General features: G+C 47.8%; 1 protein-coding gene across 1 annotated transcript; it reads right to left on the bottom strand.

Annotated features, from left to right (window-relative positions):
- Nucleotides 1–1,739: 1,739 nt before the first annotated feature.
- Nucleotides 1,740–25,222, bottom strand: LOC310947358 (uncharacterized protein; the record flags this gene model as incomplete). Its single annotated transcript, XM_083914148.1, has 10 exons — nucleotides 25,160–25,222; nucleotides 15,958–16,129; nucleotides 12,022–12,119; nucleotides 9,117–9,211; nucleotides 8,674–8,890; nucleotides 7,548–7,663; nucleotides 6,224–6,335; nucleotides 4,770–4,971; nucleotides 2,756–3,091; nucleotides 1,740–1,878 (listed from the first exon to the last, which is right to left on the bottom strand). Exons 2-10 carry the CDS (start codon nucleotides 16,062–16,064, stop codon nucleotides 1,740–1,742), a joined length of 1,422 nt encoding a protein of 473 aa, XP_083770274.1. The 5' UTR covers nucleotides 16,065–16,129; nucleotides 25,160–25,222.
- Between the last annotated feature and the right edge of the window lie 704 nt (nucleotides 25,223–25,926).

Here is a 25,926-nt window from a genome sequence, read left to right as displayed (position 1 = left end):
ATGTTAACATGACTCAATTCCCATAGACCTCCATGTTAAAATGAGTCAATTCCCATAGACCTCCATGTTAAAATGAATCAACACCCATAGACCTCCATGTTAAAATGAATCAACACCCATAGACCTCCATGTTAAACTGAATCATCACCCATAGACCTCCATGTTAAACTGAATCATCACCCATAGACCTCCATGTTAAAATGAATCAACCCCCATAGACCTCCATGTTAAATGAGCCAATCCCCATAGACCTCCATGTTAAAATGAGTCCATCCCCATAGACCTCCATGTTAAATGAGCCAATCCCCATAGACCTCCATGTTAAAATGAGTCCATCCCCATAGACCTCCATGTTAAAATGAGTCAACCCCCATAGACCTCCATGTTAAAATGAATCATCCCCATAGACCTCCATGTTAAAACAAATCAATCCCATAGACCCCCATGTTAAAGAGTCAATCCCATAGACCCCCATGTTAAAGAGTCAATCCCCATAGACCTCCATGTTAAAATGAATCACCCCCCATAGACCTCCATGTTAAAATTAGTCAATCCCCATAGACCTCCATGTTAAAAAGAGTCAATCCCCATAGACCTCCATGTTTAAAAGAGTCAATCCCATAGACCTACATGTTAAAGAGTCAATCCTCATAGACCTCCATGTTAAAAAGAGTCAATCCCATAGACCTCCATGTTAAAGAGTCAATCCCCATAGACCTCCATGTTAAACTGAATCATCCCCCATAGACCTCCATGTCAAAAGGAGTCGATGTCTGCCTGAGTCTGCCTTCATTTACACAGGACACGATGTGATAAAGAGCAGGTTTTATCTCTTCGAGCAGTTTCCACTGAACGTCCCTTCCTGTGTTTCCAGTCCCGCACGTCGTCTTTGGCCCGTGTATGAACAGAACAGTCACAGTTTCCACACATCTTTAATATTGATAGACAGCTTTATCACGCGTTACAACACACAGTAAAGTTCCTATTGTTACAGGCGACCCCCTTGGTTTCCCCTCCGCCTGTTTCTCGCGCTCTCATTGGCTCTTGAGTCCCTGAGACCTCCAGATGTTTAGCCTGCTAGATATCTGGAGGTTAGCGCTTTAGCCGACGCTACGCCACCTCTGACCTGAGCAACATGAAGTGTCGGCGAGAGGAAAATCCACTCTCAAGTCGTCTGAATTACACCGAAGCTGAATTATCCTTTAACACAAAGCTCATTGTGATTGTGTTTTGCTTGTTGCTCCTTCATGTGGTCATTTGAGCCTCCCTGTGCAGGAAGATGCCGAAGGTTCATTCATTCATTCATTCATTCATTCATTCATTCATTCATCTTCAGCCTCTTGTCCCTGTCGGGGTCGCATGGGGCTGGAGCCGACCCCAGCTGACATCAGGCGTGAGGAGGGGTCCACCCTGGACAGGACGCCAGTCTATCACAGGACACATAGAGACGCACAGAGACAGACGACCATTCACACCTACGGGTGATTTAGAGTCATCAATGAACCGAACACCTGCACGTCTTTGGACTGTGGGAGGAAACCGGAGAACCCGGAGAAAACCCACGCAGACACGGGGACAACATGCAAACTCCACACAGAAGGGCCCCAGCCAGGATTCGAACCAGGAACCCTCTCGCTGTGAGGCGACAGTGCAAACCACCACACGCAAAAGCAGTATTTCTGAGCACAGCGTTCTGCGTGTCGTAAAAATCATCGTCACACACGCGAGCAAGCAGGAGGCTACTGTACGCCGTCCTCTGGTAGAAGTCCACTCTCTCTGAACACAGTGTTGACGTTCGGTGCGAGGCGGGCGCTGTAGCTCAGCAGGCGGCCGTCGTAAATCAGCTGCTCCGGTGTCAGCGTGGTTTGTCTTGGAGCTCTGCACAGACAGGAAAAAGAGACATGACGGTTAAATACTGCCGCGGCGTAACCACACACGCTAGCAGCAAGCGTGCAAGAAATTTAGGGGGGGGGATTATGCAGCACTTTCTCCTACACATGCTCAATGACTTCTTCACAGCCATTGGCCGGTGCCGAGCCCCCACCACAGCCACTTCCTGTTTGGCTTTCCAAACAGGAAGTGCCAAAACCGCAGTTCTCTGAGTGTCCACTAGGGTTAGGCAGGTTTCATAACAGAGCAGTTTCTCATTGACCCCCATGTTAAACAGGCCGTTTACACAGCATCATTAAACCTGTTTAAGGACAAAAGAACATTCTAGTCTGTATGTTTAGGTCATATCTCCATGACAACACTGAGGGGGAGGGGCTAGCTTTTATTTTATTGGAGGTTAAAGTTAACGAATAATTACGGGCGTGGCCTCTTGAGTGACAGCTAGCCCCTGGCCCTCACTTCTCCTCGGAGGTAAATGTCAGCCAGATGGACGTACGCCCCTCCCCCCAACGACACATACATGCCCTTTTTTGGCCAGAGGAAATGAGGCGGAGTCAAAGTCTGACAAGATGGAGACTCTGATGGAGACACTGATGAAAAGATTCAAAAACAGTCGACAAGACGCACAAAAACTCCGAGGTCTACGGAAAGATCTGGAAACAAAACCACGCATCGCCATGACGTCATCAATGCGTGTGACGTGTTACGGCGTGATGACGTATAGGCAGCAAGAAGCATTCTCCGAGGCCCAGGTAGTGTGAGTACAAACGGGCCTGGAGGGGGGGGCAAGGACCCTAAAGCATGGGGCACGGGACGGAGGCACAGTGGGAGTGCGCCCTTAGAAACTACACAACCATGGGCCCACCTTGTGTGGTACATCCGTGCTATATTCCTGTCCACCCAGGAGCAGCCGCGGTTTGAGCTCAGCAGACCGTGGACGCTCGCGGCGACCACATCCCGGGGGTTGACGATGATCTTGAAGTTGCTGTCATAGGTCTCTGCAGTGATGGGTTCGTGGTACAGGTGAGCCAAGATGTTCACTCCGGACACATTCTGCCAGCCGGGGCAGCAGCTCAGCGGGGGCGGAGGTTGGGAGGGGGGAGGAGGCTGCGTGACGGTGTTGGGGAAAACGTTATTCTCGAACATGTAACACCGGTCGGCGCCGTATTTCTTTTCCAGCAGAGGCAACAGCTCCGTCCAACTGGTGATAAAAGAAAGAACACACACGTCTATAAAAAGCGGTATACAAACAGTTAATAAATAACACGCAACAGCAGAAGATACGAAAGTTGGAAGCACACATGGATATGTAGGACTTAGATTACTTAAATTCCAGCGTAAAGTAGTCCCAGGCTCTCTTTTGGTAAATACGCTCATCAAATAAGCTAACAAGCCGAATGTGGCTAACACTGATTAGCTCGGGGCAGAACGTGAAGGCATTCAAAGGTCTTTTTTAACCACTAATCCTGCTGAAAATAACAGCAAACCTCTGCAGCAGCATGAGAAGAGTCCCTACACACACAACAAAGCACCAATGGGCTCCTTCCTTTGGGGTTGACTTTGATAATCCACTGTAATGGACTTTACTATGAGAGGAGCTGGTACAGGGGCCAGTACGTAAGTCTTTAAAACACTCTTTTAATAAACTCTGGCTTCACTAACTACGCTGTTGCTGCTTTGTTGTGTGTGTAGGGACTCTTCTCATGCTGCTGCAGAGGTTTGGTGTTATTTTCAGCAGTATTAGTGGTTAAAAAAGACCTTTGAATGCCTTCACCGTACTGCCCCGAGCTAACCACTGTTAGCCACATCCGTGTATTTGCCGAAAGAGCCTGGGATGATTTTACGGCAGAAACTCCAGAAACATTTTAAATTACGTAAAAATATGTAAATAAATGTTATGATTAATATTTGTTATGATTATAACATGTTACATACACTGCTAGACGTTACTAGCTACATGCTAACAGCAGAGAAAGCTGCATCTTTGTTGCCAATGTTTTAAATTTCTCCCCATTTTCAGACCTTATTCCTGCTGGAAAGTGTTTGATTGTGTAGTTTTTGGTTTAGACGCCTTTGTTGGGGATCTTTAAAAAGGTACAAAGTGCTGCTATGACGTTAATCCACAGTCATTCCAATGCTAGCTTAGTTACATAGCTACATGCTAACGTCCGAGAAAGCTATAATCCTGGTTGTCACTGATGTTAATTTCTGTCCATTTTCAGATGTTATTCTTGCTGAAAAATAGAAGATTGTGTGGTTTTTGGTTCTTAAGCCTGTGTGACGTGTGGCAGCACGAGCACGAGGCCTACGACGGCTCTGAGGTCATTTCCTGTGCGCCTGTTGGGACATAGAAAAAAGAAGGAGGGACCATGCGCGGACATTTAAAACAATGGCGGTGAAAGGTTCACGTTGGTGTGATGCGGAGGTGGAGTGTTTACTGCAGATTTGGTCGATGAAAAGATTCAAAAACAGTCGACAAGACGCACAAAAACTCCGAGGTCTACGGAAAGATCTGGAAACAAAGCCACGCATCGCCATGACGTCATCAATGCGTGTGACGTGTTACGGCGTGATGACGTATAGGCAGCAAGAAGCATTCTCCGAGGCCCAGGTAGTGCGAGTACAAACGGGCCTGGAGGGGGGGACAAGGACCCTAAAGCACGGGGCACGGTACAGACAGTGGGAGTGGGAGTGCGCCCTAAGTCCCCCCCCCCCCCCCCCCCGGGATCTGCACCCATGCGTAAAGTCAATGTCAGATGTTTCAGGGAACATATGAACAACACATCCTTGAAGGGAGGGGTTCTTCAGTTTGATATGAGACTAAAGTTTGATTCATCCAAAGACATGGTCTCATTTCGCGCATGCAAACAAAGTGTTACCTGTTGACCGCCTGGGGCAGTATGAGCTCGTCCATATCGTGCTGGGCCACGTATTTGGATTGGTACATGTATCTGTAAATACAGTCATTGAGAGCTGGAATCTGGCCAAAGTAGTGGAGGTCCCCCGGACCGTGTGAGGGCAGCCAGCCCCGAGATACATTCAGAAACCTGGACAGAGACCAAGGAATCACCTCTACTAAACCTGGGGAGACATTAGAAAGCAGGCGTTAGCAGCTGAGGAGGTTAGAGTTCGGCATCTCTGTTACATTCTAGGGAACTTGTGGGAGAAGTAAGTGAGAGCTGGTCCCACAGGCGCCCTTTGGTGAAGCAGGTAAAGGTACGAAAAAACAGGATCCAGGAGGTTTTGCATAAACATTCAGAGCGTTCATATAGCAGCAAACAAGTATGTTATGTAAAGATATGATGACGTCATGGCGTCCTGAACAGAGACGGGAGTCATCCTCTGCGTGCGTTGTAATCAGAGCAGTGTGTTTTGACTGTAACGCACACACACGTAGAAAATGTTATTTTTCAAGCATAAAGGCAGGAAGCTCGACCGACATGCTCTCGGTCTGCATCAGGGTCTGGGAAATGACTTAACTTTTAGATTATATATGTTATGATCCTTCATCGTAAGTGGCAGCCACCACCATTACCGCGCCAGGATTATACTATATGCATATTTCTAATGTTAAATACTTTAATTAATTATTATTGTTTAATGACTTGCAAACCTTTTAGCTGAGGTTGGACAGATCTTTAGGGATATGAGACATTTGAAGGTTGACGTTGGTGTGATGCGGAGGTGGAGTGTTTACTGCAGATTTGGTCGATGAAAAGATTCAAAAACAGTCGACAAGACGCACAAAAACTCCGAGGTCTACAGAAAGATTTGGAAACAAAGCCACGCATCGCCATGACATCATCAATGTATGTGACGTGTTACGGCGTGATGACGTATAGGCAGCAAGAAGCATTTGCGCGAGGCCCAGGTAGTGTGAGTACAAACGGGCCTGGAGGGGGGACAAGGACCCTAAAGCACGCGGCGGAGGAACAGTGTGAGTGCGCCCTTAGTGTCTCAATCATTCAACCACCTGTCCAACTCTCTCTGTCCCATTTACGTTTGAACACCAACCTCATCCTCTCCTCTGGCTTTTCCTATAAAACTACGTTTACACCGTACAATGGGGTCGTCTTGTTAGTAAAGGCTTTAAGAAAAAACGTTCCAGGCACTGAGGCAACACGCTGTTGTCGTGGGCCTGGACATCAGGACACTGAACACTGAAAACAGCCTTTTATCGTCCTCCTGGGGAGCTGAAGGAAGGACGTAAACGCGGGGAAAGGGGCGTCTGGCTGCTCCGCTCACACTCTTCACACAATGAAAGTGAAGGTGGTGAAACGCCTCTGCTGCTGCGAGGAGAGGAAAACACCACCACACTATTAAAATACTCCACCTTTGGATGCGTAGTAGTCCAGGACGCGCTGTGTTTCCGGGCTGCTGCTGGTCTTGTAGACGACCACTCTGTCCACCCCCAGTAACTGCAGCATCTCCAAGCTCTGCACCAGCTACAAGACAACACAGGGACTCGTTTGACACACTCCAGGAGCACTCAGATACAGCGCAGCCTGGGTTTCTCCAGGTTTCTTTGAGCTTCTCCTACTTTGTGTGTTTGTGACGGACCTGTATCAATCATGATACTTTAGAAAACTGTAAGAACCGTATTTTCCAGACCATAAGTTGCACTTTTTATTGTTTTGTTTGGCCTTAAACTCAGGTGCGACTTATACAGTATATTAAAATATATAACTTCATCTCATCTTCAGCCTCTTATCCGGGGTCGGGTCGCGGGGGCAGCAGCTTTAGCAGGGGACCCCAAACTTCCCTTTCCCGGGCCACATTAACCAGCTCTAACTGGGGGATCCTGAGGCGTTCCCAGGCCAGTGTGGAGATCTAATCTCTCCACCTGGTCCTGGGTCTTCCCCGAGGCCTCCTCCCAGCTGGACGTGCCTGGAACACCTCCCTAGGGAGGCGCCCAGGGTTCATCCTTACCAGATGATCCTGAACCACCTCAACTGGCTCCTTTCAACGCAAAGGAGCAGCGGCTCTACTCCGAGTTCCTCACGGATGCTGAACTTCTCCCCCTCTCTCTAAGGGAGACTCCAGCCCCCCTCCTGAGGAAACACATTTCAGACGCTTGGACCCGTGACCTGGTTCTTTGGGTTATATATATATAATTTCTCATGTTAGTTATTGTCACACTGACAGAGGGCGCGCTAGGCTCGTGCGCCAGAATCTGCCACTCCTGTTACTCCTGTAGCACTGAAGATGAAAACGGTGATGGAGCAGCAGAAAGAAAGTTTGGAGAGAGCGAGAAACTTGTGATGGACTGGAGAAAAGTGGAGGATTCTCAAACTGCACTGAAGAAAACATAAAAAAGCTCATTACGGCTAAAAGCTCGATGGCCACAGCAGAGGAACACGTTCACAAACAGGTGCTGGAACAACGAGCTGCCGGGAGAGAGAGTCAGCGGTGCAGTAACGTCTCCACGCCCAGGTCGTTGCCAAGGCGATGAATATAAATTAATTTCTCCTTTGATGAAACGTATGTTCTTGGTCTCATAATGTGACTTATACATGTTTTTCTTCTTAATTATGCATCTTTTAGCTGGTGCGACTTATACTCCGGAGCGACTCATAGTCTGGAAAATGGGGTATTGTCTTTTCTTGACGTAAGAATAGTTTGAAAACAACCGTAAAGTCGGTGTTGCGTAACGTTACCTGCAGTACGTTGGAGAAATCGAACATGGTGGAGAGGCAGACGGTGAAATTGTAGGGAAAAGAGTCATTCTGCGCCTTCCTGTTCTGCACCTCCAAAAACTGCTGCTCACGCGTATCTAAGGGTGCACGGAGAAGACCCAGAGATTGAGAAAAGTCACTTATTCAACTTATTCAATGACTTGTTGTCCAGCAAGGTGTTAGCATGCTGACATTCTCGAATTAGCATAAACACAGTACAGCTGATGGGAATGTCATGGTATTTTGGGGGTAGGCTATCTCGTCATCAATCTAAATTTTGAAATGATGATGCCGCTTATTGAAGTATCAAAGTAAATGTCTGCAACATAAAAATACGGCCTCAAGTGGCCATTGGAGGAACTGCAGGTTTTTTGGCGCTTCAGTATTGGCTTCATTTTTCCACTTGGTTCATTCATTCATTCATCTTCAGCCTCTTGTCCCTGTTGGGGTCGCGGGGGGCGGGGCCGATCCCAGCTGACATTGGGCGTGAGGCGGGGTCCACCCTGGACAGGACGGCAGTCTATCACAGGACACATAGAGACGAACAGAGACAGACAACCATTCACACCTACGGGTGATTTAGAGTCATCAATGAACCCAACACCTGCACGTCTTTGGACTGTGGGAGGAAACCGGAGAACCCGGAGAAAACCCACGCAGACACGGGGACAACATGCAAACTCCACACAGAAGGGTCCCAGCCGAACCAGGAACCCTCTCGCTGTGAGGCGACAGTGCTAACCACCAGACCACCGTGTCGCCCCTACTTGGTTCAGTTCAAACAAACTTCCTGTCAATTCCATTCAACAGTTCAGAAAGAAAACCGTGCAGTCACTCAGGTGGGTACAATTTTAAAAACAACAACATATCCATTCAACAGTTATTGAGATTGTTCCTGCGAAACCACAGATGTGAACCTCACGTTGGCGTGCAGAAGGAAAGAGATCAGCAAAGTCATTAAGTAACGTCGCCTGGGCACCGTGAACATTTGGTGCCAATCCAGTTTGACCACTAAAGTCAACAGGATTCCTTCTCTGGGCATCCATAGAGATCTGCCCGTGGACCGACGGCGCCTAGCTGAACCCCGATGTGCAGAACCCTTGGGTACCTTCAGAGTTGTCTGCAGCGGAGGTCACGGCAATGTGAGACGGGCTGTCGCAGCCTGAGGGGAGAGGACACATGATGTCTGCCGTCCCGTACGCAAAGCCAAAGTGATCCCTGTGGATGCTGCCGACACCCTCCGAGACGCGCAGCTGCTCCTGACAACGGAGGAGGCAGCGATAGGCAACCGCCTCGCTCCTCAGCACCACTGCAATAACACGAACCTGACAGCAGAAGACAAGAATGAGGTTGTTAGAAACGTCTGAGGAGCATGTAAGTTACATTTTTATCCCCTCATTCTGACCCATTTCTCAGCTTCATGATATTCTGTCGCTCTTTTACTGTTGGTGTGAATAGTCCTACAGCGTTTTGTTTATATTTCTGCATTATATCCTATATTATCGCCACTTTACGTCCAATAATCACCACAGGAAGTGAAGCTTCACTGACCTCCTTAATCGTCGTGCGGTGCTCCTGGTAAGCTGCCACCAGCACCGTCTTCGTCCCGTTCACCGCCACGAAAGAGACGCTTCGTCCCGGAGGAACTGCACGGGTCAAACAGGTTAAATGTCAACAGTTGTCTTTCTACAAAAGCTGCACATCTCTCTGCACTCGCATCGCAACAGCAGTGAATAGAAAGAAAATAAATGTTTAAGTTGGAGTGATCACACAATAAAATCTTTTTTTCATGTATATTTTTAGATATATACAGTATTGTTCTACTCTCCGCTCAAGCTTTCTTCAACCTGTTACGGATTTCTTTATTTGGTCATCTACGCGGCTTAAACGGAGGGTAAAGAGAGAGCGAGAGCACAGATAGAGAGACCCTGAATCGCTGACCAATCAGAGCAGACTGGGCTTAAAGAGACAGGCACTATAAAGGAGCGTCTCAGACCAGGCTGTTCTCGTGGATTTTTCAAACATGTAATGAAACGGCGGCTACACGGTGGTGTAGTGGTTAGCACTGTCGCCTCACAACAAGAAGGTTCCAGGTTCGCTGGGGCCTTTCTGTGTGGAGTTTGCATGTTGTCCCCGTGTCTGCGTGGGTTTTCTCCGGGTTCTCCGGTTTCCTCCCACAGTCCAAAGACGTGCAGGTGTTCGGTTCATTGATGACTCTAAATCACCCGTAGGTGTGAATGGTTGTCTGTCTCTGTTCGTCTCTATGTGTCCTGTGATAGACTGGCGTCCTGTCCAGGGTGGACCCCGCCTCACGCCCGATGTCAGCTGGGATCGGCTCCAGCACCCCCCGCAACCCCGACCCCGGGATAAGCGGTTGAAGATGAATGAATGTAATGAAACGGCACAATTTAAAAACTTTGCATAGACACACTAACACACACACACGGTACAGATCAAAAGTTTGGACACACCTTCTCATTCAATGGGTTTCCTTTCTTTTCATGACTATTGACATTGTAGAGCATGGGTGTCAAAGTCAAGGCCAGATCCGGCCTGCGAATGAATCATCTTGGCCCCCGGGATGATATTTGATTAGTATTAGATCCGGCCCGCACGCCACAGCCGCCTGCTGGTGTTTTCTCACGCACCAAAACTACATTACCCACAATGAAACAGTAGCCCGCAAACTCACTGCAGCGCCGCAAGTGAGTTCATCAGCATTCAGGGCAGATGTCAACTTTCAGCACCCCCCAATAACGGCTAAAGGGAAGGTGGACGATGACAACAGGGTGTTTGAAGCACATGTTCACACAGCTGTGTGTCTTTATCTTGATATTAAGGAACATGTTTTATTTTTTGCTGTTTGCCTGTTGAAAATCTTTTCCTTGAAATTACTGACAGAGCCGTACACAAATATTGGATTATTAATTTAATTATTAAATAAAAATACGGTACACTGTGTTAGGTCTTGGTTCAATAGCTTATTTGCAATCATTTTAATAATGTTTTAATAAACATTGAACCAGTCCGGCCCTCGGCTTGTAGCAAATTTGTTTTTTTGGCCCTCTGATGTGTTTGACTTTGACATCCCTGTTGTAGCTTCACACTGAAGGCATCAAAACTATGAATGAACACGTGTGGAAATATGTACTTAACAAAAAAGTGTAAAACAACTGAAAATACGCCTGATATTGTAGTTTCTTCAGAGTAACTTTGCACACACTCTGCGTTCTCTTGATGAGCTTCAGGAGGTCGTCACCTGAAATGGTTTCCCCTCCACCGGTGCGCCCTGGAAGCTTCAATAAGGGGGATTACCTGCCTTATAAATGGGGTTGGGAGCATCAGAAGTCAGGTGGATCCACAGCTGATAGTCCCACTGAACTGACTGTTAAAATTTGTATTATGGCAAGCGGCAAAACAAGCGGCCGTCATTAGTTCAGTCAGCCCGAATCATTGGGACTTTGAAAGTGTCCCCGAGTGCATCTACGATTTTCATCGTCCTGAAGATAAAGAAACTCTTTGACCTAGAAGATGTGTCCAAACTTCTGGTCTGTGCTGTATATAAACCCTGATACTCCTGATTTTGCTGACCTACAGTGGCGTAACCTCTCACGTCTGCAGTGATGTACAGTTGTAGTCCAGGACCACATCACATCACTGTTGGGTGTGGTTACAGGTGCAACAAAGGCACCCTGCTGTGCTGACTACACCTAACCACACCCAGAGGTGAAACAGGGCGGGGACGTGTTAACCTACTCTTAAGATAAGGTCAAGTATACAGCTACATACATAGAAAGCTAAAAACGCCCTTCTCTATGTTGATGAAAGGCACGGTTCAGTCATTTTTATCAAAATGTATGTTGATGTTGTGAATCATACGGGCCACCTTAGATCTACAACTACAACTATTCTGTATCTCTCACTTGGAGGAAGAACGCGCCGCTGTGTCACAGATCAGCCGATCACGGATGATCCAAACCCATTCAGGGTGCTACGTCACCTCCGGAGTCGCCTAAATCCCTCTGGGGCCTTCGTTTGTAACGAAAACACAGCGAGTAAACGGACATTACTCGCTTCAGGGCCACGGACATCAGGCGTGGCCTGAAGCTATCCAAGCGGACACATTTACCCCAATGGTCCCATCTCATCTCATCTTCAGCCTCTTATCCGGGGTCGGGTCGCGGGGGCAGCAGCTCCAGCAGGGGACCTAAACTTCCCTTTCCCGGGCCATTTTACCCCGATGGTAACACGCCTATATTGTTTCCCCGTGTTAAAAATAGAATCAGTGAAAGACAATGAATACTAATAATGGAGAGTGATTATGAAAGAGAGGTTCAGAAACAGGAAATGGGAAGTTGTATAACAAACAGCCGCTGAGGAGGACAGGAAGTGGAGGAAGGTTCTCTTTCGTCACGTGTCTGACAAAGACTTTGACATTGAACAGCAGATAGTTTACCCGTCTGTCCTCCTGGAGACACTGTGGACTGCACTGGGATCTGAGGGGTACTGGTTGCTCTGTAGTACTGGGTCCAGGACTGGAAGGTCCTATCGGGCCTGTGGAGCCACAGAAAAGGATTTCAAAGAAGTTCAATGAACAATTCAAGGGGTGGAACAGTGGTTAGAGCAGTCGCCCCGTGTAAAGAGGTCCTAGGTTCTCCCGCTCTCTCTCACCCTATTTCCTGTCCATCCTGTCTAATAGAGGATTGAAAAACTGGCAAAAAAAGAACAAGTCAAGGGGTAAGAGAGGAGGAGGCTAGTTATATCCACTATTTTCTCCATTTTTAGAAAGAAAAGAGACTGGCCCCCCCCCCCCCCAAAAAAAAGGATGAGGCAGGCACATTAAGGGCGCACTAACACTGTCCTTCCGCACCGGGCCAAAACCGTTTTTTCGGGTCAAGCCTAGTGCGTTTGACCAGTGTGAGTGCAACCGCTCCGCGCATAACTGCGGCCAGCTGGCCGTCCACGGCCCGCCTGAGAGAGGTGGGCTTTTGTAGAGCGTGTTTGCACATGTACGAGCACAAGCGTGCGCACGTGTACGAGCACGAGCAAGAGCACGAGGCCTACGACGGTTCTGAGGTCATTTCCTGTGCGCCTGCTCGGCCATAGAAAATAGAAGGACGGACCATGCGAGGACATTTAACAACAACAACAATGGCGGTGAAAGGTTCACGTTGGTGTGATGCGGAGGTGGAGTGTTTACTGCAGATTTGGTCGATGAAAAGATTCAAAAACAGTCGACAAGACGCACAAAAACTCCGAGGTCTACGGAAAGATTTGGAAACAAAGCCACGCATCGCCATGACGTCATCAATGCGTGTGACGTGTTACGGCGTGATGACGTATAGGCAGCAAGAAGCATTCTCCGAGGCCCAGGTAGTGTGAGTACAAACGGGCCTGGAGGGGGGGACAAGGACCCTAAAGCACGGGGCACGGGACGGAGGCACAGTGGGAGTGCGCCCTAAAGCAATTCATCAAGTGACAAAGACCCGATGACTAAAGTCCACTGAAGGCAAAGGAGGAAGTAATGTCACATTTTATTGGTTAGCACACAAATTTAGCTTAATGTTTTACCAAGTCTCCAGGAAATCTCTGAACGAAAAGGCAAATGAATTCCCCTGTCGGTTTGCCATTAAACCGCTGCGGAAGAAAAGGGTGCGACGAGATGAGACGATTAAAAAAACCAACACCAGATGAAGTCAAGCGGCAACTACGATGTTTCTATTCATGCTTTTGCGTGCATCTCCAAAAGCAGCACTTCAGACACTTGATTGTGATTCAACACACTTTAAAGTAACCACGCAGGTTTCATTAATTCATTCATTCATTCATTTGGCACTGTCGCCTCACAGCGAGAGGGTTCCTGGTTCGAATCCCGGCTGGGGCCCTTCTGTGTGGAGTTTGCATGTTCTCCCCGTGTCTGCGTGGGTTTTCTCCGGGTTCTCCGGTTTCCTCCCACAGTCAAAAGACGTGCAGGTGTTGGGTTCATTGATGACTCTAAATCACCCGTAGGTGTGAATGGTTGTCTGTCTCTGTTCGTCTCTATGTGTCCTGTGATAGACTGGCGTCCTGTCCAGGGTGGACCCCACCTCACGCCCGATGTCAGCTGGGATTGGCTCCAGTCCCCCGTGACCCCGACAGGGACAAGAGGTTGAAGATGAATGAATGAATTCATTACAATAGCATTTGCACAGAAAACAGCAACATTTGATCGCAACTTGTGCCTGAAAAGGAGAAGAAGAGAAAATCTTATGTATCCCGAACCCCCTTTTTCTCATCAAGTGTCTTAAACAGAATGTGTGTTGTCACTTCCTGAATTTATGCAAATAAATGTAAATAAACAAACATTTGACTCCATGTTAGCAATCATGCAAAGTAGAGAGTTTACAAAGAACACATGTCGCAACAGAAATATTGTATACACTCGTTCATTATGAAATCGTAGCTCAATGTAGAGCCAACGGAGCTTTGAGTTGTTGCCGTCGACCTTCATGTCGGATGTGGAAGTACGCTGATGAAACCGTTAACACTTAACCGATGTCACCACTGAGCCTAGATCCTCATTACAAAACCAAGTGTGAAGAAACGCGCTCTCAGAAACACATTTCCGTCTCAAAAGTCAGTAAACATGGTGTGCTCGTGCATGATTAGTGACAGTTTAGTCCATCGGACAGCTGAGAGAGAGACACAAGGAATACAAATGTACAAGAATGGCTACAAAAAGACTCAAAGGGAGTAAATAGACACACAAACTGACCCAAAAAAGACTGAAAACACCTACAAAGAGACACAAAAGAAGTACAAAGACACACAAACTTACTACATATAGACTCAAAACAGCAACAAAGAGACACAAAAGAAGTACAAAGACACACAAACTTAGAACAAAAAGACTCAAAACAGCGACAAAGACACACAAACTTAGAACAAAAAGACTGAAAACAGCTACAAAGAGACATAAAGGGAGTATGAAGACCTATAAAGGGACCACAAAGCAACTCAAAACAGCGACAAAGAGACACAAAAGAAGTACAAAGACACACAAACTTACTACAAAAAGACTCAAAACAGCGACAAAGAGACACAAAAGAAGTACAAAGACACACAAACTTACTACAAAAAGACTCAAAACAGCTACAAAGAGACACAAAGGCCCAGACTTGGGTAAGGTTTACAAAATGCAGAGGCAGAGCGAGGTTCTGGATCCACACAGCCGACATACACCACCAGGAACTCTTGCCAACATCAACTCCCTTTTCCCAGGAAGAATTCCCCGCGGTGAAACAAATACCAGAAGGAAGTAGAAACAAAAGCTGCCCCTTAATCTCCCTGATGCAAAATCTGAAAATAAAACCCATAGAGAAGAGATGCAAAGTGTCTATCCTCGAACAAAACACTGAAATATGACAGAGTTTCCTCAAATCCAGCGCTGTAAACCTGGACGTATGCTTCCATATAATCATCATCATCAAAGGAAATCTTATTTAAATAAGGGCGCCCTCCCACTGTGTGTCCGTCCCGTGCCCCGTGCTTTAGGGTCCTTGTCCCCCCCTCCAGGCCCGTTTGTACTCACACTACCTGGGCCTCGGAGAATGCTTCTTGCTGCCTATACGTCATCACGCCGTAACACGTCACACGCATTGATGACGTCATGGCGATGCGTGGCTTTGTTTCCAGATCTTTCCGTAGACCTCAGAGTTTTTGTGCGTCTTGTCGACTGTTTTTGAATCTTTCCATCGACCAAATCTGCAGTAAACACTCCACCTCCGCATCACACCAACGTGAACCTTTCACCGCCATTGTTTTAAATGTCCGCGCATGGTCCCTCCTTCTTTTTTCTACGTCCCAACAGGCGCACAGGAAATGACGTCAGAACCGTTGTGGGCCTCACGCTCGTGCTCGTACATGTGCAAACGCACTTTACAAAAGCCCACCTCTCTCAGCTGGCCGCAGTTATGCGCGGAGCGGTTGCGCTCACTCTGGTCAAACGCACTAGGCTTTAGCCGAAAAACCTGTTTTGACCCGGTGCGGAAGGACAGTGTGAGTGCGCCCTTAGAGACGAACAGAGACAGACAACCATTCACACCTACGGGCGATTTAGAGTCACCAATGAACCGAACACCTGCACGTCTTTGGACTGTGGGAGGAAACCGGAGAACCCGGAGAAAACCCACGCAGACACGGGGACAACATGCAAACTCCACACAGAAGGGCCCCAGCAGGGATTCAACCAGGAACCATCTCGCTGTGAGGCGACAGTGCTAACCACCAGACCACCGTGTAGCCCTATTATCATGTTAGATGTTCCTATTCCCAGTTGAACCGGGGCTATAGCCTTGAATTCCCAGGACCAACAACGCACCGTAAGCAAGACTGGGAGGATGATTTCACCCACCTGTAGGTCCACACCAGCAGGCTGAGAGAGAGGACGGTGAGGACAGGACTGATGTACACCAGCCGTCTGAACTTCTTCAGGTGAGGCGGGAGCGGTTTGTGGCCCATCCCAAACGAACTGACTCGGTGCTGCTGGTTTCACGCTCGCGTACAACACCGCCAGGTGGAGGAACCTGCACAAGCAGAAGTGAGTGAGTGATTTGATCTTTGACCTCAGATGCTTCAGCTCAAAGACAAGGAGAAAAGGAGTTACACACAGATCAAACAACACCAGGGCGCCATGCGTGTTAACTCAACGCACCACTGTTTCAGCTCAAATTGAACGTTTTGTCTGAGTCTTTGAGTCTCAGACGCGTGAAAGTAGTGACTTTACTTTGCTGATTCGAATCACTTAGATTCTAGAGAAGCTAGCGGTCGCATCACCTTTCAAATGCACTTTGATTTATATACAATATGTACAACAGTCAGTGAATGCATCACCGTTCAGTCCTGATTCTGACTGCCTTCAGTTCAGTGCTACGTTCAAAAGACGTACAAAGACACACAAACTTACTATATAAAGACTCAAAACAGCGACAAAGAGACACAATGAGAGTACAAAAACACACAAATTTACTACATATAGACTCAAAACAGCGACAAAGAGACACAAAAGAAGCACAAAGACACACAAACTTACTACATATAGACTCAAAACAGCGACAAAGAGACACAAAAGCCCAGACTTGGGTAAGGTTTACATAAAATGCAGAGGCAAAGCGAGGTTCTACGTTCGTCCTGTTTGTGTTGGTCTCTCAGCTGTCACTTTCAGTTGTACAAAACGAGCCTAAGCGTCGATGTTGATGCACGATGCCATGCCAGTGTTGATGATTCTCCCAGATGATGCATAAGGAAATGACTTGAGGGCCTCAGCTGACTTGAATATATAGTCTTATGACAACTGATCAGAGAAGCTTCAGCACTTCAGTACATGATCGCAGACACCGGCAAGTGTCTCCACAGTGTATGTCATTTTATAGCCCAACCCGCCCAAGGACCGACGCCTTGTTATCAGTCAAAGCACCGGCATCGCAAAACAACCCCTTGTACACACATCGGAGAGGAGACAGACATCTCTCCACTCACGCATACAAACCGACATATTTAAGATGTCTTAGTATATTGTCATTGTCTGTCTTATGAGGATTCCTAACATCTGATATTTCCTCCAACAATACCTCAGCAGCTCCACTGCTCAGAGCTCCTGGTTCAGTCAAAAGTTTTAAAGCTAAAGGTTGAATATCTCTTCTCATCTTCAGCCTCTTATCCGGGGTCGGGTCTCGGGGCAGCAGCTCCAGCAGGGGACCCCAAACTTCCCTTTCCCGGGCCACATTAACCAGCTCTAACTGGGGGATCCTGAGACGTTCCCAGGCCAGTGTGGAGATCTAATCTCTCCACCTGGTCCTGGGTCTTCCCCGAGGCCTCCTCCCAACTGGACGTGCCTGGAACACCTCCCTAGGGAGGCGCCCAGGGTTCATCCTTACCAGATGATCCTGAACCACCTCAACTGGCTCCTTTCAACGCAAAGGAGCAGCGGCTCTACTCCGAGTTCCTCACGGATGCTGAACTTCTCCCCCTCTCTCTAAGGGAGACTCCAGCCCCCCTCCTGAGGAAACACATTTTGGCCGCTTGTACGTAGACTTACTTTAAACCTCTTGAGCTGTAGCAAATACATCACTTTCACAGTTGGGGTCTGTTGTAGAAAAATCAATTACAATAGCAGACATACAGTAGAGACGCACACATTGTTGGACTTGAATCAAATCTCGAGAGTAGGAAAAGCAGTGGAGCATCATCATATCGTTCTTTTATGTTTGTCTCCAACAAACAATATTCAAACATGTACGGCCGTCACGCGCTCTTATCTCAAATGATAACGCGTGCACACTCCTCCTCTGTAATTCCTTCATTTCCATGTTGCAAAGCATGTTCTCTTATTGTCTTTTGTTACAAAGACAACTCTTATTCCTTGGAATTGTTTTGTTCAAAGTTTCCCGAACTGTGTTTTGGGTCAAAGATACTGTGAACAGCCGCGGACGCCACACATCTTCTACAATATATATTATTGCAAGCACTTTATATACACCGTAGGCCATACGGGTTACTGTAGGAGAAACAAGTCATTATCACATTCTTTTGTAACTTGTTTATAAAATACACTTGTGTGACTTGACCCTTTGAAGGATAGTTATCAGTTTAAATTCTCCAAATGTCCTTGAGAGATTAGAGGTTTCCACTGAAACCTGGAGGGAGGTTTTCTTGGGGAAGCCTAAGAAACGTATTATCAAACTCCTCATATGGTCAAGGTAGTGATGTAATGAAACTACGAGCTCATCTTCATCATGTGCATCTTTCTGTTAAGTTTCACATGGATGAAAATACCACAAAGAGCCGATTGACTCAAAATCTTCACTGAACAAACCCTCGTTACCGAAATTCCCTTCCCATCACTAGGAATGCGAAAGTATAAAAGTCATCCAGAGAGGATTCACGTCTTTCTCCTCCTGGAAATCAGCCGCCCTTCCTTTCTAATGTCCGCTGGGAGCATCTCCAGACCCCTAAAAGGGTCCAGAGGATGAGCAGGCTGGGCTAATGGGTGGATGCTTTCTCCCTCCTCAGAAGAGGCGAATAGCAGGACAGCAGACTTTGTGTAATTCTCTGCAGCCTCGGCGCCCTCCCACTGCACCCCCGTCCCGTGCCCCGTGCTTTAGGGTCCTTGTCCCCCCCTCCAGGCCCGTTTGTACTCACACTACCTGGGCCTCGGCGAATGCTTCTTGCTGCCTATACGTCATCACGCCGTAACACGTCACACGCATTGATGACGTCATGGCGATGCGTGGCCTTGTTTCCAGATCTTTCCGTAGACCTCGGAGTTTTTGTGCGTCTTGTCGACTGTTTTTGAATCTTTTCATCGACCGAATCTGCAGTAAACACTCCACCTCCACATCACACCAACGTGAACCTTTCACCGCCATTGTTTGAAATGTCTGTGCATGGTCCCTCCTTCTTTTTTCTACGTCCCAACAGGCGCACAGGAAATGACCTCAGAACCGGCGTAGGCCTCGTGCTCTTACACGTGCGCACGCTCGTGCTCGTACATGTGCAAACGTGCTTTACAAAAGCCCACCTCTCCCAAACGGGCCGTGGACAGCAAGCACCAGTTGCACTCACACTGGTCAAACGAACTAGACTTTAGCCGTGAAACATGCTTGGGCACGGTACGGATGGATAGTGTGAGTACGCTCTTAGTAGATTATGGTCCCATTTAGAGTCAAATAGACCTGTTGACAGTTGGAACAGTTGACAGGGTTTAATTCCTCAGACCCACACTGGACAATAAAACTCACTTTCCACCATCAAAGACTGAAAGCTTGCGGGTGCGTACTGATACGGACCAAGCGTTGCAGTACCACCTAAAAATCCTGGGGGCAGTGTCGAGCACTGGACGAAAAGTGTGCCACGAATATCAGCGAGCGAGCGAGTCATCAAAAGCCCCGACGGACATCCTGAAATAGTGAAAGCTACGTTCATCCGTTTCTCTCATCTGTGAAATCAGTGTCTGGAATTCTCCGTCCACACTCGGGGTCTCACAGATCAGCGCTGTCTACAACGCTGCCCGCCATTTTGCCTCCTTCTCAAGTGATGCAGGGTGTTGTTTACTGGGGTAACTTTTGAATCGGAGCGACGCCCTCTAGAGGATGTTTTAACGTCCATTCCAACGTTAAGGAACGCTGAAAGCACGAGGACAGCGACAATTACAACATTGATGACGTACGTCTCTATTTACGCACGAAATGGGAGCAGAAATAAGACGGCGCCAGCGTCGGGAGCTCCCTGCTCACTCATCAGATCACTGGCGTCAGACGACTGGAAATTGGTCAAAGTTTTCCTCTTTAGCGTTGAACTGAGCTTTGAAACATCCCTTGCGTAGCTCCTCCAAATACGGTCACTTCTACGCCAAACCCCTACCTTCAAAACGGAAGTTCACAAACCAATGAGGTGACGTCACAGTGGCTTAGGTTTACAGTCTCTGGTCCAGACTAAAAAAGAATAAAGCTGCCTGACAGAAATAGAGTAGTTCAAAAAAGGAACTAAAAACTAGTGTGAACACGCTTTTGGTCGACGGCGGTGCACACCCCAGTCTCACCACATCTTTGACAGTGTTAGCACATGTGTGTCTCTATTGCACAGAACATTTGAGTCAGTAATAAATGAACATTATCTCCAATCAAAGTCTACTGAAAGCACACAGGGTCCAGGTGTTATCAGGGAGTGGATGACGCCTAATAACGACGGTTTTCTTAAGGGAGATTAGAACCCGTATTGGGTCAGATGTGTCATACAGTTGCGGTCACGTTCAGTGTTTACACAAAGGTACGTCGACCACATATGAAATCTATCAGTGACTGATGTTTGCTCACGGTGTCAGGACACCATCAATCAAAGCTGAGCAACCCACATGGTCACTGTCAAACTGTCAGGACATAATGCGTAGGATGCCTTTGCTTACTTAGTCAGGCATGTTTAATGTTCTTTTCTAACATGCCCTCAAGAAGTTTGTTGCATGTGATTCAATTCATTTCCCTGAATTTAAGTGAATTCAATAAAGAGAATTGAACAAACACAGACTAATCTGTAGCACAGAGATGTAGTTTGACGTGCAAATGTCAGACTGCGTATTAATGTTTCTGTTTATTTTACGTGCAGCAACAAGTGGGTCGCGGGTACAAGCGTGTGAAATGTGTTTCCTCAGGAGGGGGGCTGGAGTCTCCCTTAGAGAGAGGGGGAGAAGTTCAGCATCCGTGAGGAACTCGGAGTAGAGCCGCTGCTCCTTTGCGTTGAAAGGAGCCAGTTGAGGTGGTTCAGGATCATCTGGTAAGGATGAACCCTGGGCGCCTCCCTAGGGAGGTGTTCCAGGCACGTCCAGCTGGGAGGAAGCCCCGGGGAAGACCCAGGACCAGGTGGAGAGGTTAGATCTCCACACTGGCCTGGGAACGCCTCAGGATCCCCCAGTTAGAGCTGGTTAATGTGGCCCAGGAAAGGGAAGTTTGGGGTCCCCTGCTAAAGCTGCTGCCCCCCCGACCCGACCCCGGATAAGAGGCTGAAGATGAGATGAGATGAGCTGAACAAGTGTGCTGTGATAACTAGAATAAACATGCTGGAAGTGCAGATTCTGAATATGAACTCCGAACAATGGTCAGGAGAATCAGAGGGGTGGACCACGAATACGCTGATCATCCCCAGGGTTTCTTTGGATAACCTGGATCCACAAAAACGAAACTCGCCATCAGAGTTTTAACACGCTCTACAAAAGCCCACCTCCTGTGGACGGCCAGCTGGCCGCAGTTATGCGCGGAGCGGTTGCACTCACACTGGTCAAACGCACTAGGCTTTAGCCGAAAAACCTGTTTTGGCCCGGTGCGGAAAGCACAGTGTGAGTGCGCCTATAATCTCTCCACCTAGTCATGGGTCTTCCCCGAAGCCTCCTCCTGGCTCTTAAGGTGCTAAAATGAATAGAAAATGAAAACAAGCTAAAAAGAGGAATACTAAGGGTGTAAATCCCAAGTTTTGTCTCTATCACAGTGTGCACTGTTGCAGAGTGTGTCACGCCCACTGGTTCGTTTGCAAAAAACTAAAAAAAAAGCCATTCTTAAGATGAATAATCGACGCCAGCTTGACTGATATTCCCTGGATCGTACTCACATACAAACAAAATCTAAATCAATCAACCGTACCATGCTGGAAATGAGCTGGAAACCCTCTAGGAGCCAAAACCCGTGCTAAAGGTCCCTCTAGGAGCCAAAACCTGTGCTAAAGGTCCCTCTAGGAGCCAAATCTGTGCTAAAGGTCCCTCTAGGAGCCAAAACCTGTGCTAAAGGTCCCTCTAGGAGCCAAAACCTGTGCTAAAGTGCCCTCTAGAAGCTAAAATCTGTGCTAAAGTGCCCTCTAGAAGCTAAAACCCGTGCTAAAGGTCCCTCTAGGAGCCAAAACCTGTGCTATAGGTCCCTCTAGGAGCCAAATCTGTGCTAAAGTACCCTCTAGAAGCTGAAACCTGTGCTAAAGGTCCCTCTGGGAGCCAAAACCTGTGCTAAAGTGCCCTCTAGGAGCCAAATCCGTGCTAAAGTGCCCTCTAGAAGCTAAAACCTGTGCTAAAGGTCCCTCTAGGAGCCAAAACCTGTGCTAAAGGTCCCTCTAGGAGCCAAATCTGTGCTAAAGTGCCCTCTAGAAGCTAGAACCTGTGCTAAAGTGCCCTCTAGGAGCCAAAACCTGTGCTAAAGTGCCCTCTAGGAGCCAAATCTGTATTAAAGTGCCCTCTAGAAGCTAAAACCTGTGCTAAAGGTCCCTCTAGGAGCCAAAACCTGTGCTAAAGGTCCCTCTAAGAGCCAAATCTGTGCTTAAGTGCCCTCTAGAAGCTAAAACCTGTGCTAAAGGTCCCTCTAGGAGCCAAAACATGTGCTAAAGGTCCCTCTAAGAGCCAAATCTGTGCTAAAGTGCCCTCTAGGAGCCAAAACCTGTGCTAAAGGTCCCTCTAGGAGCTAGAACCTGTGCTAAAGTGCTCTCTAGGAGCCAAATCTGTGCTAAAGTGTCCTCTAGAAGCTAAAACCTGTGCTAAAGTGCCCTCTAGGAGCCAAAACCTGTGCTAAAGGTCCCTCTAGGAGCCAAATCTGTGCTAAAGTGCCCTCTAGAAGCTAAAACCTGTGCTAAAGTGTCCTCTAGGAGCCAAAACCTGTGCTAAAGGTCCCTCTAGGAGCTAAAACCTGTGCTAAAGTGCCCTCTAGGAGCCAAAACCTGTGCTAAAGTGCCCTCTAGGAGCCAAATCTGTGCTAAAGTGCCCTCTAGGAGCCAGAACCTGTGCTAAAGTGCCCTCTAGGAGCCAAAACCTGTGCTAAAGGTCCGTCTCGTTGGCAAAAACTGAAAAAAAAGCCATTCTTAAGATGAATAATCGACACCAGCTTGACTGATATTCCCTGGATCGCACTCACATACAAACAAAATCTAAATCAATCAACCGCACCAGCTGGAAATGAGCTGGAAACGAGGTCGATAAGAGCGCCGAGACCAAACAATGATCAGGAAATGTGTTGTAAAACCATAAAGCATGGAGTCGAGCTGAGTGATAAGTCTGTGTTTATCATTAAGGGAAACATGTTTCAGAGAGAAGCCAGTCCCACAGGTTTAAAGCAGGAGCAGTCAAGTTTTTCAGACAGAATTTATCTTTTATGAATAAAATATCACACAACAAATGTTCAACTACTCACTCCTGATCCCACAGTGTGAATATAAGATGAGATAAACAACACTGCCACTGTGTGATGCAAGAGAACTAGATATAATTATTAACCTGAAGCATTTCCTCCTGGAATTAATTATTTCTGAAGATATGAAATAGAAAAATGCACGACACTTATAATATATAATTATAAAACTAGTCACTTATTTCTTCTTGACCTTTTGTTAAAGTCATGCATGTTAGGTTATAGATCACACTGACGTGTAAAGGATGAATTGTTGAAAACCCCGTGCTAAAGGTCCCTTTAGGAACCAAAACATGTGCTAAAGTGCCCTCTAGGAACCAAAATGTGTGCTAAAGTGTCCTCTAGGAGCCAGAACATGTGCTAAAGTGCCCTCTAGGAGCCAGAACATGTGCTAAAGTGTCCTCTAGGAGCCAAAATCTGTGCTAAAGTGTCCTCTAGGAGCCACAACCTGTGCTTAAGTGCCCTCTAGGAGCCAAACCTGTGCTAAAGTGCCCTCTAGGAGCCAGAACCTGTGCTAAAGTGCCCTCTAGGAGCCAGAACCTGTGCTAAAGTGCCCTCTAGGAGCCAAAACCTGTGCTAAAGTGCCCTCTAGGAGCCAAACCTGTGCTAAAGTGCCCTCTAGGAGCCAGAACATGTGCTAAAGTGTCCTCTGTAGCCAGAACATGTGCTAAAGTGTCCTCTAGGAGCTAAAGCCTGTGCCAAAGTGCCCTCTAGGAGCCAAAACGTGCGCTAAAGTGTCCTCTAGGAGCCAAAACCTGTGCTAAAGTGCCCTCTAGGAGCCAAAATCTGTGCTTAAGTGTCCTCTGGAGCCAGAACCTGTGCTAAAGTGTCATCTAGGAGCCAAACCTGTGCCAAAGTGTCCTCTTGAGGCCAGAACCCGTGCTAAAGTGCCCTCTATGAGCCAGAATCTGTGCTAAAGTGCCCTCTAGGAGCCAGAACCTGTGCTAAAGTGTCATCTAGGAGCTAAAGCCTGTGCTAAACTGTCCTCTAGGAGCCAAAACCTGTGCTAAAGTGCCCTCTAGGACCCAAAACCTGTGGTTAAGTGTCCTCTGGAGCCAGAACCTGTGCTAAAGTGCCCTCTAGGGGCCAAAACCTGTGCTAAAGTTCCCATTTGGGAGCCAGAACTTGTGCTTAAGTGCCCTCTATGAGCCAGCATCTGTGCTTAAGTGTCCTCTAGGAGCCAGAACCTGTGCTTAAGTGTCCTCTAGGGGCCAAAACCTGTGCTAAAGTTCCCATTTGGGAGCCAGAACCTGTGCTTAAGTGCCCTCTATGGGCCAGGACCTGTGCTAAAGTGTCCTCTAGGAGCCAGAACCTGTGCTAAAGTGCCCTCTAGGAGGAAAAATATGTGCTAAAGTGCCCTCTAGGAGCCAGAACCTGTGCTGAAGTGCCCTCTAGGAGCCAGAACCTGTGCTAAAGTGCCATAGGAGCCAGAACCTGTGCTAAAGTGCCATCTCGGAGCAAAAACCTATGGTAATGGTCCCTCTTGAAGCTAAAACCTGTGCTAAAGGTCCCTCTTCAGTGGCGAGAATGCGCTATACCTGTACAGTATGTGTCCTTTCTTTTCCTTTTCGCCCCTGCCCTTCAGAAAGTCTGTGCACGCCACTGACAGATCATAAAGCTTACCCTGTTGAACAGATATGAACCTGCTCTCTATCACAGTGTGCACTGCTGCCGAGTGTGTCACACCCACTGGCTCATTTGCAAAAACTGAAAAAAGCCAATCTGAAGATGAATAATCGACACCAGTTTGACTCATGTTCCCTGGATCGCACTCACATACAAACAGAATCTAAATAAATCCAAATCATTTCTATTGTGTGTGTGTGTGCGTGTGACATCTGCACGTGTTACAAGAAACGAAAGGTGAGCGCAAACACACCCAGTCATACTCCAGAAAGTGTCACATACGTGCAGCTCCTGCGCGTTTCCATCCTCCTTGCGTCTAAAGACACGTTGGATCCCCGCAGGAGCTGAAGCGTTAAAGCCCGAGGCTGAGAGAGGGAGCAGGAAACTCACCTTTCTCATGCACAGGAAGCGTTTATGGCTCAGCCTCACGCGTGTGCGCTCTCAACGTGTTCGCGGCGCGTAAATGCTGAATTATTATTATTATTATTATTATTATTAATGCATTATTTCCGAGAAGACGTCAAACCTCCAGATCCAGAGCGCTCCTGCTGCACTGAGTTGAGCTTCACCACCACCACCATCATCGATCAGTGCGGACTGGATTCAGAAGTTCTCAGTGATGAAGCGAGAGAGCTGAAGGCGTTTTGAACCCGCCCTGTGCGCGCAGCTGATGCCATACGCAGGCTGCAGGCAGAGGAGGAGGAGAAGGAGAAGGAGGAGAAGGAGGAGAAGGAGGAGGAGAAGGAGGAGGGGGAGGACAAGGAGGCAGAGGAGGAGGAGGAGGAGAAGGAGGATAAGGAGGAGGAGGAAGCAAAGAAGGAGAAGGAGGATGCGTTTTGAACCCGCCCTGTGCGCCGCAGCTGATGCCCTCCGCAGGCTGCAGGCTGCAGGAGGATGAGGAGGAGGAGGAGGAGTGGGAGGCAGAGGAGGAGGAGGGGGAGGAGAAGGAGGCGGAGAAGGAGGAGGAGGAGGGGGGGAGAAGGAAGGGGAGGAGGAGGAGGAGGCGGAGGCGGAGGAGGAGAAGGAGGAGGAGAAGGAGGAGGAGGAGG

This window comes from Echiichthys vipera, assembly GCF_963691815.1.
Source record: "Echiichthys vipera genome assembly, chromosome: 5".
NCBI classification, from domain to species: domain Eukaryota; kingdom Metazoa; phylum Chordata; class Actinopteri; order Perciformes; family Trachinidae; genus Echiichthys; species Echiichthys vipera.
The sequence above is the reverse complement of the archived record's forward strand: the minus strand, read 5'-3'. Positions and strand labels throughout refer to the sequence as shown.